The sequence below is a fragment of the Apodemus sylvaticus genome, chromosome 7 (assembly GCF_947179515.1).
Source record: "Apodemus sylvaticus chromosome 7, mApoSyl1.1, whole genome shotgun sequence".
Lineage (NCBI taxonomy): Eukaryota > Metazoa > Chordata > Mammalia > Rodentia > Muridae > Apodemus > Apodemus sylvaticus.
The window spans coordinates 24,323,717-24,337,709 of NC_067478.1; the positions used below are offsets into that span (position 1 = coordinate 24,323,717).

Sequence of the window (13,993 nt, forward strand, 5' to 3'; positions counted from 1 at the left end):
ACTTCATGATGTAAACTGCCCTAATTGTCAGTAAATCCATTTCAGAAAAAGAATTCTTACCTTACATTGTAGAAACATACTCTTTCTATAATGAATTTCTCATTTCAGATTTGTTTTATAATAATTTAAGATACATTAAAAATCCTGACTTTTAAAACGTTATTTATGGTTGTCTGAGTATTGCCAGCCATGAATGACACTAAAACTATTGCTTCAAGTAATCACTATTCCTAGGAAACAAATTCTCCATCACATTCACATTATCTCTCTGGTTCTAATGCTGTAAGATTTTATAGGATGTTTATATTTGAAGTCAGTTTTCATATTTTGTGCTTTCTTCAAATTTTGTTACCCATTCTCCATAAAAAGTTTTATCCTTTGTTTATAACTTGATTTTGTTGTTATTTGACTTTTTGGTTAAAAGTGTAAATGACCATGAGTTTCTGTTTTCATAGTTTAACAAGGTGTGATAGTTGTAAATTGTTATTTCAAAAGCACCACACCAGGTTCTGTATTTGCCTCTTCCATCGGGCAGATGTAAAGAATTACTTCTGAGCCTTACCTGTGCATTGAAGCAAACACCTGAACATTTCAAGGGGTTCCATGGCACCACAGACACAGCATCCTGTAGGACTTGGCTTTGCTGTAAATACAGCAAGATCAGAGTTTATAATTCCTTAACTTAATTGGTGACTAAATTGTAAGTTACCTTCTTAAAGCTGACCTTCCAAAGAATTCTAAATGAGCCCTGTGACATTCATTCGAGATGGTAAGTATTTCTGAAGAGAAAAACAGGTTTTGTTACATGTCTGCCCTTGACCTTCAGCACACTGAATGTGTGTCATACTGCTGCATACACAGTAGACATTCTTACAGAAGAAAGCAAAAGATTTACCTCAGAATTTCTTTAAATGGAGACATGAAATTAACTGTTTTCATACAGTTTTTGGTATGAAGTTATAAGTTCTTTATAATTTAGTTAAAAGACAGGTGTTTTATAAGCCAAAAAAAAGGGCTTAAATATGGTCTTTGAGTATATTTGTGAAGCAGACGAGTGACTTAGCTGGGTTTTTTTCATATTTTGTCCAGATAGGAAGTACTTGGAGTAATTAAGTACTTTAGATAGTCCATCTTGAAAAAACTGAGTTTGTAGACAATCAGGGCTGCCGTTCCCTCTTTTCCACAGTTGAGATGCTGGTCCGAGGGTCAGCAGTGCACACGTGTCTACTGTGCAGCGCCTGCCCTACGAATGGCTTTTGCACTTTTATATGAGGGAAAATACTTTTTGACATGAGAAGACTCGACTCATTTCACACCTATGCCTGTGTGGCTCTCTCCTAGTACATTTGTCCTGAACTCCCAGGGCACGTCGAACAGTGAAGCAGAAGCTGAGCCTCTGTGGTTAAAGGACTTACTGTGCTACCTGGCCTTTGCACAAAAAAGCTGTCCTTCTGTGCTGACACAGCAGTGTTATAAAACAACAACATACAAACAACCCATCATAAACCAGAGATTCTCAACCTGTGTGTGTGTGTGTCTGTGTGTGTGTGTGTGTGTGTCTGTCTGTGTGTCTGTGTGTGTGTGTGTGTATGTTCAACCCTTTGGAGATTGAACGACCCTTTCACAGGGGTCACCCATGACCATCAGAAAACAGATACTTACAACTTATAACAGTAGCGAAATTACAGTTTTGAAGTAGCAGTGAAAATAATTTTATGGTTGGGGTCACCACAACATGGGGAACTGTATCGAGGGTTTGCAGCATTGAGAAGGTTGATGCCATAAACAGATTTGGTGGAAAACTATACTTATGCTTTTGATCTGTAACAGGCAGTGGGGCCTTACAAAACCAGGAGAGGGAGAGGCTAGTTGTTTGCCTCCTGCACAAAAGCATTAAGCACTAACAAGTAGGAAGTCACTAGGTATTCCTTACACGTTAATTCCTGTATTTGAGTGGTGACGCCATATGAAGGACCTTGGGCAAATGAGAAAAGTGTGGCTTTTATTTATGATATAAACTGATTGCTGGATTCTGTAGATTGGTTAGAACATTACTTGAGTAAAATGCTATATCCAAGAGAAAAACAAACAGCATTATGTTAGAGGGTCAAAGATCATACGGTACATACACATCTAGATAACGGTGTATTTTTAAACTGAATTCCATGCAACTAGAACAGCTATTGATTGAGAACTTGCTATGTACTGGACACTGTGGTAAACTTCAGTATGTTATTTCTTTTAAACCTCACACCAACCTGTGAGATAACTGTTATCATCCTGGAAGCAATCCTTTTGATTAAGGTGGCAACTAATAAATACGTCTCGAGTCTGAATTCTGTCCCAGTCTCTCTAAAGCTAATGCCCTGCTCCTAACTAGTACATTGCTTTGGTACTTCTAGTATAGCCAAAGGATGATGTAAACTGTTAAGATCGGAGAGTATTCTTAGTCTAAAACGGGGACTTGCTATAGAATTACATAGTATGCACTACCTGATGGCAGAGCATCAAGTTTAGAACACATGCCAGTTTTCTCTGGTTTTGGTTCTAGGTAGATTATGAGATACATTTATTCATTTGTGTGTTTATCGTTCACAATATATCATCCATGTGGCTAGTAGTGACGAAAAGACTTGTTTATATCTTGTATAATCATCCTAGGGTTTTTTAAGTGTATGGAAAGTCCTGTTGACACTGAAAACCAGGTTTGTCATGATTGATTAATACATACAGAATAAGGATGACTGTAGCAGGACATGGCCGCACAAGCTAGTCAGTGCTTGGGAGGCGTGGGGGGAAGGATTACATATTGAAGGCCACATAGCAGAGCCCACAGTATGATTGTAATTGGAATGAACTGTGAGGAAGGAGTTTGCAAAGGCCCATTATGAAGAACTTTTGTTGGAAAAACTTGATCTTCCACACATGGAAATAGTTGTTTCAGCAGTTTGGCCTATAAGTCAGGAAATTTTCACATCTGGTTCTTCTGCATCCATTTTAAATTTTTTCTAAGGGTACCATCTAAATGTGGATTATACTGTGAATTATTTCTAGAGGAAATATTCAGATACTATCTCAATCTTTGGCATTTTTCTTTTAAATAATTTGTTTATTTTTATTCTTTTGAGGTGCTAGCATGTACATGCTAGGCAAGCCATTCCACCACTGAGCTACACCCCAGCTCGAGGCTGAACCACACCCCAGTTAGAGGCACTAGCTCAGCATTTTGTTTCGAGGGCACATTTCTTATGGAATAGGTTTAAACTTGAGGTAATGTAAGATCCTTTCATCTTCAAACGGTCAGTCCTTTGTCCAGCTGTAATGTTCATCATTAGAATGTCAGCTACATAAAGACAGTACCTGGATTATTATAGGTGTTAGGCTTGTGTTTACTCAATAAATTGTGTATATCTGGACCTTCATAAAGACTGGGAGGTGCATAACTGTGCATATACAGAATAAACTTTTTATGTTGTACACAATTCTGAGACAGTGCACAGTTCACATTCCTGGAGCAGTAAACAGAAGGAGGTAGAAGAACATTTATTGCTATTTGAATAGTGATATATAGTGGTTCTATTTATTTGTTAAACTAAAGTATAATTTGGTGACTGTTTATAGTCTGTGCTGATAAAAGCTAATGATTGAACTTAAAGAATTTCTGTAGTGATACTTTTTATAGATGTGTTGATTTTTCTTCTTACAATGTAACATTTCTGACATGTTTACATATTTTTGTTGTCATTCAGGCATAAGAAAAAAGTTTATCCAGGGGAGAGAACTCACATTTCTTTAAAGTATAGAATATATTAGAGCGCTCTCTCTCTCTCTCTCTCTCTCTCTCTCTCTCTCTCTCTCTCTCTCTCTCTCTCTGTGTGTGTGTGTGTGTGTGTGTGTGTGTGTGTGTGTGTGTTTGCAGGTGCATACGTCCATGCTTGCTCATGTGGAAGCCAGAGGTCGATGTCTGTATCCTCCTCTCTTGCTTACTGCCTCTCTTTCCCTCACCATTATGAAAGCCTTTCATTAATAACCATGAGGTCTTCATTCACAGTGCTCATCCAGTGAGGGTTAGAGCTCACGGCAGTGTGCATTGCTATCTCCGATAACACAAATAGTGCAGTCCACGCCCCCTGGGGCCCTCCTCTGTGACAGGTCCTTCCTGTTACCCTTCACCACTCACTGCTTGTCTGCCTTCTTTCTCCTGCTTAACTGGACTTCGTGGATGCAGTCATTTGTCTCCACAGACTAAAGAGGCTATGCTTTATAGGTTGGCTGTAGGTCTGTACTGCTAGTGGCCAGTTTGTTTTCTTTAGAACACTTCCCAGAACTTCTGGGAACCTTTCTCACAAACTCATTTGGAATTTAGTTGTTCTTGCCTTGTTGCAGCATACATTACCATAAATGACAGGATTGATATCAAGACCATGAGCACTTTGCTATATTTACCTGTTTGGCCTCAAACCCACCCACTTTAAATTGCTTGCAAATTTCACTAATACCACCAGGAATTCATGCGGTTTGCTTTATGTTCAGTTTTCTTGACCTGTTTAAAACATAGTTCAGAGTCTAAACTTAAGGTTGTTTAGTTTTGTCTTGCCTTGCCTTGTTTTGTTTTGTTTTGCTTTGTTTGTTCTTGCCTTGTTTCTTTTGGTCTCTGAAGAATGTTTCGTCATGAGTCTTGCCGAGGAAGAGTTGAATCTGAGTGTTTTGCTTTGCTTTGTTTCTTTAGTAATATATTCCTGATCCTTCTAGCTCTTTATAAGCTCTCAGGAAATGGCTTATATCCTGGCCGTAACTGGATTATGAGTCAACTGGAGTTTATTAATGAGGACTAAAGTTTCTCTTGTATCTACAGGTCATCTTTGGGTTGTTGACAGTGGTGTCTGTGTGGTGAACCATCTTGGTGTTATTTGATTCTGTATTTTTACCGTCTCTCTTTCATGCCCACAGGTCTTTGTCCTGGTGACAGGATCTTCCATCCTGTTGTACTAGACCCATGTCTATTCCTGGAAGGATTGCAGTAATGCAAATACAACAGTGTACAGATACTGACTGTAGACACCAGTGCAGCCCTTAGCCCATTGACCTAAGCTGTCACCAGTGTCAGATGCTGCACGTAATTCTGTGGTTAGACTTACAGTCCCAGGACCTAGAGGAAACAATGACTGCTTTCACGAGAAGGAGCACCTGAGACCAGGCCGCTGCTGTTGGATGCTGTTGGTCTCTGCAGCAGACGGCAGTATCTCTTTTATAGACTCTCCAACAAGACCTGCATGTCAGAGCAGTTTCCAGTTCTACTTGGCATTACTGTTATGTCCTCAAAGGACCCAGGATGCCATTCTAGATGTTATGACTTGGTCCCTTTCAGAGCTTTGGAGCATGGTACTGGGCTCATTAAGAGGTACAATAGAGAACATGGTTTATTGCTCTTGCCTTTCTAATCCCAATCTATAAAGCCATGTGGCACCCCATTAGACTATCATGAGTCAGTGGACCTTGGCAATAGTCACCTCTAACTCCTTCACTGTTGACCTGGAAAGGTTCGGATTTCTAGCCCTTTCCTTAAAGCCTTGGAATCACATTTTTATCCTCATTTTGGTCATGGTACTCGCTGTAACGTCCCCCTTCCCCCTGCATACATGGCTTTAGGATAGATCATGTTGTTCACATGACCTTTCTGGATGCCCCTTTGGATAGGAATTATATGTTCATATTCTGATTTTGTATCATTTTTACTCTTAAGGACTGGTAATCTTGATGAAGAATCAAATTTTCAGTTTTGAGCTTCCTAGAACCCTAGCAAGGATCTGCCTTATAACAACTTCGTCTACAAATCTACACCTATAGATGTCCTAGGACAGGATAGTTTGTGCCCAGAGGGAAGGTATCTAAGACAGCCCTACTGCAAAAAACTTAGAATGAAGTGGGAAGCTATATTCCACTGTCACACTGGTGGGTACTAACAGCTCTTCATCATTCTCCCTGAGCTTAGATACTGGCCAGGAAGGTCATTGGTGGTCATTCTCCAATTCATAGCAAAACCCCCATTCTTCAGGATGATTATGGTTCCTACCTGCCCTTTATTTGGGTTTCTCTCATTGTTCCCCTAAGCCCCATGATCCTGTCATAGCACCCCACAGTTAACAGTAGTTGTTCAGCACCAAGTTTGATGGGAATACGGAATCTCCCCATCACTACTGTTTTTTTGAGTTTGAAACCATGCTCACTACTAGACATCCATATTTCCTGAATAAATGAGTACAGGAATGCAGGTGGGAATAATATTGTATTTTACGCCCTCTCCCACCAGTTTGACTATCCAGTATTTTATTTTGGTCAACGCCTTTGTTCCCTCTCCCTGGGGGCTGATTGATTGTTGGCCTTAATCACTTTGGAAAGGAGGCCATAGCCTTGATGTGGGGCCATAGTAAGCTTTCAGAATTCTCTAGCACATCTCTTCTATAGAATTAGAACTTTCATAGGCTAAGTAGTTTCAAGCATTTCTTCATTTTTACGTATGTTTGTTTGTGAGGAATATTTACACAAATGCTGTATGTGTACATAGGTGCCATGGTTCATGTATGGAAGTCAGACGATAACTTTTAGAAGTCAGTTCTTCCCAGTGTGGGTTCCAGGAATCAAACTCAGGTTGTCAGACGTGGTGGCAAGCCTCTTCACTGCTGAGGTATTTATGACCTGTTGCTATATTGAGATAGTCTTTATTAGGTGTTAGGATTGCTATAGTATCCTGTCACTTTGTAGGTTTACTTCTTTGACTAAATGTGGCCAGTAAACATTATCCATAAGTCTTTCAAGTCTTGCCCATGCCTAGTTTTCTAGGCACCCAAAGTGAGAGCTGGTAGTGTTTTGTTAGAAAGTAGTCCTGTGTTTCATTTTCCTGTACACACAAAACCTCTGATGAAGTCACTGTAAACATACAAGGAAGAAATATGGAAGTGGTCTGGTAGACCTGGTAGAAAGGATTTAAGCTTCACGTACCAAACTTGATGTATTTGGCATAACAAGGTTAAATTAAAAAGGGACAGAATGGAGAGGCTTCAGTAAGAAGTGGACCTGGAGCCTTGCGTAGGCTTGTTCCTGCCTCTTGGTCTGGATCACTGGGCTCCTGTGTTTGAGTTAGAGACCAGCTAGAGCAACACAGACAGACCCTAACTCAAAAACAAAGAAATGTGGGCTGAATCAAATAATGGCCCATCGAAAAAGCAAAGCCTGTGTAATGTAGAATGAGTGCAGAGGAACTGGGATTTGATGAACCTAGGAAGAATTTGAAGTGGGAGATAGGTACCATAGGAGATGGACATCTCCTGCATGTGAGTAACAGGGCTCCGGGAGTCAGTGGTGAAAGTCTGACAGGTGGGATTGATTGTGTCTTCTGGGAAGCAGGTAGGCACCCACATTGGTGAAACGTATAGGAGAGTTAGAGTAGCTAGCCTAAGAAAGAAGGCACATGGGAAGCTAGCTGTTCTAACGGAGCAGAGCGTGGATGTTCATAAAGGTAAGGATGTGGATAAGGTTGGTCTGGCATAAGGAACACACATATCCTTGTATTACATTTACATATTCTCGGGCTATTTGGAAATTGTTAAACACTAAAAATGGCCCTTCTTTACCATAGCTAAAGTGTGGTTCTTTGTTCTGCCTGTCTGTCTGTCTGTCTATATATCTAATCTATCCCTCTCCTCTCTCCCTGTATTTGTGTGTTAGATGTACTTGTATGTTATGTGTATGTGTGCAAGTGTTACATGTGTGTTTACGTGCATGTGTGTTGCATGTATGTGTACTACATGTGTGCATTGTTATGTATGTGTGCATATGTATTATGTGTGTATTATGTGTATGTTTGTGCTATGTGTATGTACATGTGTGTTGCATGTATGTGTATGAGAGCACAGCCTGCAGAAGGTGGTTCTCCTTCCATCATGTGTGTCTAGGTACTTGATCTCAAGTCTTTAGACATAGTGGAAAGTACTGTTATGCACTGAGCATTCTCACTGGCCCAAGGCCTTTCATGTGTATGAGTGTTTGCCTGTATATCTGGCTGTACCACCAGTGTGTAGTGCCTGTTGAGGCCAGAAAAGGTCATTGACTTCTCTAGACTGGAGTGAAAGATAGATGGTTGTGAGCTGCCAGGTGGGTGCTGGGAATCACACCTGGGTCCTGTGGAAGAGCAGAGTTTTTAACCACTGATTCACCTCTGCCCCATGTTCTGTGCTCCTAACGGCAGAGATCTCTTTACTGGTCATTGTTCTGAAGTTCAGTTTCTGAATCTTCTCATTTCACTCTAGTTAGTGGTCTTAAGCTTCAGCTTTGTCTGTACACTGGACTCACCTTTTTTAAAAAAGCAAAAATGCAAGAATCTGATCCAGTTGGTGTGTCTTAGACATAAGAACTATCAACAATTTCCTCAGGGTATTGGTCTGTGCTAGGCGTTCCAAGTGAGAGCAGTGACTCCTGATGATGGACCATTAGGTTTGGAACTATTAACCAGAACAGTATTATAAGTGTTTCTAAGTGTATGGGCTCTGCGGTCAGAGAACTCTTGTGTTATTCAGAATCCTCAGTTTCTTAGCATATCAGTGAAAGCATTCATAATAACGCCCGCAGAAGAGAACGGAGGAGTCAGATAACCAGAGAACAGAAAATGCTTAGAATGACAGCTGGCGCACACACGAACTCAGCAGATATCCCCTGATGGTGTTAATGTTTTTGTGATTCCACTAACACTTTAATAGGAAAAATCTGTTTTTTCCATAGGCCCATGCAAGTTTAACTTCCTCTGCACACTATTCATTCATCAGTGTATGACGTAATGAAGACGAATTTCAGGGTATCTTACTTTGAACATAAGAAGCAAAGCTGAATGATTGTTATGATGTCATGTACCAGGGCCTGGTGCTGTGGTGAAGGACAGCAAGGCTTACTTGTAAATATTTAGTTTAGTTTACCTTTGCTTGGTAAAATGGAGTGCAGGGTGGCTGTGTCAGAACCTGCAGATTTTATTCACTTGACGAGGGCAGTGTGGACTATTATTGTCATTCTTATAGGAAATGCCTCATATTTTACCCCTCTGCCCAGATGGTTCATGCACACCTCTGTAGCACTTAGGCCATTTAAATCTTGTTTTAAATACTTTAAAAATAAAGAAACACAATTATGCCTGTCCTTCATCCTGGCTCGTCCTTAGTGGGTGCTTGCCCCATCTTTCTGGCGAGCTGCCTGCCCTACTGCAAAGTGATTGTTGAGAGGTAAAATCTTTTGCTAAAATGGTGAAACTCTTAATGGACATTAACATACTTGCATTTACAAGCAGTGAAGTTTGTCACCTTCGTGTTGTTATTTATGCAGCATTAACCTTTTTCTCCAGATCATTGAGACTGAAAATATGATGGACCGAATTGTGACTGGCTTGTCTGAGTCTAGTGTCAAGGTGCGGTTAGCTGCTGTCAGGTATGAGCTTTACGTGGTCTGAATAAAAATCCCTTGCTCTGTGTTTAGCCTGTTTCCTTTCCGGTCCTTCACTAAGCACAGGATGCAGATGTTCCTGGAACGTATGCTCAGGTGAATCCATGCAGTGCATAGCGTTACCTAACAGAACCTAGCCTCCAACGCCCGGGAGGTGTCTTGCTGTAGCTGACGTAGTGCTGATAGCCATGCTTGAAGTGTACTTCGTACTAGTGAAAAGCCAAGCAATTGATTTGAAATGTGAGTTTCGGCTTCTTGGGAAGCTAATTTTGATCATTCTTTATAGATGTTTGCACAGTTTATCCAGATCTGTACAACAGCTTCGAACCAGTTTCCAGGATCATGCGGTGTGGAAACCTTTAATGAAGGTGAGAAAGTCGCAGCAGTCAGCACAGAGCCTGTGTGAGCTGAGCCCCCAGGTCTAGGGACACAGCTGACTCCTGGACGGAACACGTTCTTGATAGTTCTCTGGAGTCACACGTCCTGAGCAGCTAAAGACTTAAGAGGACGGCTCTCGGAGCGGCAGCGTTCATGTGTGAGACGGAAGCCCCAGCCAGGCTTCTTTATTAGCGAGAGAGAGTTTCCTTGTAGCCTTTGGGTTATAAAAAGGAAAAGAATTGGCTGTTTATAGAGATATAAAATAAAATTTGTGCCATTAACTCTGCTTTTGGGGTCTCCCATGCCAGGAGGAAGGAATTCAAGGTAAATAAATCTGAATTGAAACTTATAAAGGGTGCTTCCAATTCGTTGTTGATAATAATGTTAACTCTGATTCAGAACCACATCAACTTGGTTTTTGATCTTTTTCTTTTCTTGCTTTTTTTTAAAAATCTCTTAAAGTATCTATATACATTTCATTTGTTCCGTTGATTTTTAAAATTTATTGTGATTTTTGTTGTTGTTTGTATTTGAGTGCTTAGTAAGCAAAGCCTCCAGATACATTGGCCTTGCAAAATCTTTGACTATGGCGATCTTAGCCTTGCTTAAACTTTAGGTTAGAATAGGGATGTCTGTCAGTGCAACAGAAATAAGAGAAACACCAAGCCGGCAGATGTGAATTAGACTTCAAAAGTAAAAACAGAAGGATTTGTTTCTGTGAGCTGAAATGCTATGTATGAAAGGTGTAGGAAGTAGCAAGGGTGCCTTCATGACGACCGTAGAAGGATGGAGTGAGACAGACCAGTGGACAGATGGCCAGGCGGAAGCTAGGTAATGCGTGTCTGAAATCCTGGTACCTCAGAGGCAGAGGCAGCAGGGTCGTGAGGCGAAGACCAGCCTGGACTGTGCAGTGAGAGCTTGTTCCTGTCAGTTGTTTGTCTTTAAAGGTGGAGTTGGATCGGTGCTGTAGGCCTTGGGAATGAACACGCTGTTTAGTTCCTATGCAAAAGCTTATTTCGTGTGATTTATTCTTTGAGGTCCTGAAATTAGATGGCAGTGGTTGTTTAAGAAACTGTGTGAAGCCTAGAGCTCCTTCACCGGCAGGCACGATAGCGTTGGGTATGTGATTTGTGTTTAGGTTTCTAGAAGGATATCGAGCTCCAGCCTTGTGAGGCTCATCAGGACAAAATGTTTGCTTGGTTTCTCCTTTGCTGGAGACCTTCCTTCTCAGACTGACTTCACTTAGCTCTGAGTTTCTGTCGCCTTATTGCGCCTACTGGACATATGGCATACTCTGAACATGACTCATTTCCTGCTGTGTTTTTGTTTCCTGAAACTTAAGAGAGCCCCCAGCCTCAGAAAGGTTATTTGACTCACTACAACCTTGGTGCCTTTCCACCCTAGTGACACATCCCCTCAGGGTGGACGAGTTCAGTTAACAAGTCTGTTTCAGACTCACAGTCTCTCATCTAAAACCAGTGGAGCCAAGTTTGCCATGCCCAGATTTTAGAAGGCGCTCCTCAGTTAATGTTTCCCTTTACAGTTCCTACTTTTTCTTTTCAGTTGTTTTGTTTAAATGATAGCTTGATCTTGATTTATTTATAATCCACCCAAGACCTTTTTAACGGTTTCCCATTTCCCAAAATAAATTCTTTTGTGCCTGGACGTTTTTCTCTGGTTGCTCAGCTCAAATATCTCTGTATCACACACATCAAGGGTAGAGCAAGGCAATTTCTGTCTACTTCTCCTGGGGCAAATGTTTGATGAACAGACCAGAAGAGTTTTGTACTCTTCTGTGTATACTCAAGGCTGTGTATGGGTTCGAATCTCAAATCACAACTTGGCTATACATTTAAGATGTGATATCACATGCAAATACTCATCCTCACTTTGATTTCTCATAGTTGAGAAGCTGCTTTTGTATCTAATAATTTTTATCATTTACTTTTCCACATTTTACTATGCTGGTTCCCTAGACACAAGATAATAGACACAATACAAATGTTAATAATTTAATAAAATTTTTGTGTTTTAAATTTTCTGTTTAGGTAAAATTCATTTATAGTACATACATATATAATATATATGCATAGATAGATAGATAGATAGATAGATAGATAGATAGATAGATAGATAAAATTTTTTGTTCTGGATCGAGCTCAGGGCCTCATACTTGCTAGACAAGCACTCTACCAAATAAACTGTGGCTCCTCCCCCCAAGTCTTATTTTATTAAAATTCTATTAGCTTGATAGTATTTTTCAGTATTTCAGAATTGCAGTATTTTTCCTACATACTGGACAGTATAGTCCAGTATGAGAAGTCAAGTTGTAAGATAATTGTTTAGGGTCTTACTTAGTCATATATGACCTTATCTTTAGTATTTCAAAGTTAATGACTTCACCCTTTTTATTCTATAGGTTTTACAAAACGCACCTGATGAAATCCTAGTAGTAGCATCTTCCATGTTATGTAATCTTCTTCTTGAATTTTCTCCAAGTAAAGAGGTTAGTATTGATTTTTCTTTTATCTGGCTAAAGTTTAGTCAATTACTATTTTCTTTTTTTCTATTTATTTATTTACTTACTTACTTACTTTTCAGGGCAGAGTTTCTCTGTGTAGCCCTGGCTTTTCTGGAACTTACTATGTAGACCAGGCTGGCCTCGAACTCAAGAAGATCCACCTGCCTCTGCCTCCTGAGTGCTGAGACTAAAGGTTTGCACCACTACCAGCTGGCTTTTCTCGTTTTGAAATAGTGCTTGGTGTTGAAATTTGGGCATTGAGTTGAAGAACTCCTTCTGAGTTATTTGCTTTGAGTAGAGAAGAAGTGAGGCACTTCTTCTCAGGGTTGGGATTACTTCCCACCACTTTGTGCTTTCTGTCACTCGACTTATTACCAGATGTTACAACACCCAGAGCCCCTGCAGTAACATTCACCAAGTCTCAGCTACTTGAGAGGCGGAGGCAAATGGATTCCAAGATCCTAAAAGTTTGAGGCCAGCTTGCTTATAAATGAATAACTAAAAGATGTCATAGTGTATAGTTACTAGTCTATACTGAAGTTGCAAGTGAAGAAATAATTATAAAAATATAAATTATAGACTGTTTTCAAACATTATTTACTAAAGACTTGTCTTTGAAAACTAGGACTGTAAGTCATTTCAAGAGAGTAACTCCTGCAGGGCAGTGGTGGCGCATGCCTTTAATCCCAGGACTTAGGCGGCAGAGGCGGGCAGATTTCTGAGTTCAAGGCCAGCCTGGTCTACAGAGTGAGTTCCAGGACAGCCAGAGCGACACAGAGAAACCCTGTCTCGAAAAACCGAGAGAGAGAGAGAGAGAGAGAGAGAGAGAGAGAGAGAGAGAGAGAGGGAGAGAGAGAGGGAGGGAGGAGAGACTCCTTACATCAGGAAGTAATTCTCAGTGGTTATTGTTTGAGGCAGAATTTCCTACATGTACAATGAATCGCAGTGGTTTTCCTGCTGTTCCCTCCTCTCTGTCCTACTGAAACCCTCCTGCACAGCAGAGTCCTCTTGTCCTCATGTTCTGTTTCATGTGTGCTCCACTGTGTTACATGACCGTGGATAGAAGTTATTTTCTAGAGCATGAGCAGCTTGACTGGCCACACCACTGAAGAACATGACACCCTTTTCCCCTAGCATCTGTTACCTGACAGTCGGCCCACAGGAAGGGGTGGAGCCTCACAGGCCTCTTCCTACCCATGATGAAAGGTTGACAGGAGCCCAGTCTGTGGAGGTCTTATGGGGATATCCATTGAGTTTGGAAATGGTTATGTCCTGTCCAGAAGATGTTTTCTGCTGCATGTTTCTCTGTCCTTTGGTTCTTCAGCTCTTCCTGCAACCTCCAATTTATGTAGTGTTCCCTGTGTTTTGGAGGGGGTCTCTTATTACGATTTATATAAAAATTTGTGAGCTCATGGCTTTTGCTCTTAATAAAGAAAAGCAAACATAATAAAGGATGGGTAAACCCCTTACACAGTTTTACTGTTACATTATTGCTCGTCTGGGTTTGTAGAGTATGCTCACATGTGCACATAAGATGGATTCAGTCTCCAACAACAACAAACAAAACTGTGTGTGTGTGTGTGTGTGTGTGTCTCCCCACCCTGACCTTTC

The 13,993-nt window shown here is 40.7% G+C and overlaps 1 protein-coding gene across 5 annotated transcripts in view; it reads left to right on the plus strand.

Annotated features, from left to right (window-relative positions):
• Nucleotides 1–13,993, plus strand: part of Armc8 (armadillo repeat containing 8) — an 89,846-nt gene that overhangs the window by 54,608 nt on the left and 21,245 nt on the right. For 4 of the 5 annotated variants that reach the window (XM_052187553.1, XM_052187552.1, XM_052187555.1 and 1 more), the window contains 3 exons: nt 9,386–9,468; nt 9,770–9,851; nt 12,281–12,367. In XM_052187553.1, the coding sequence (XP_052043513.1) occupies nt 9,386–9,468; nt 9,770–9,851; nt 12,281–12,367 (252 nt within the window). The remainder of the gene's footprint in view (nt 1–9,385; nt 9,469–9,769; nt 9,852–12,280; nt 12,368–13,993) is intronic. The other variant, XM_052187554.1, reaches the window with a different exon arrangement.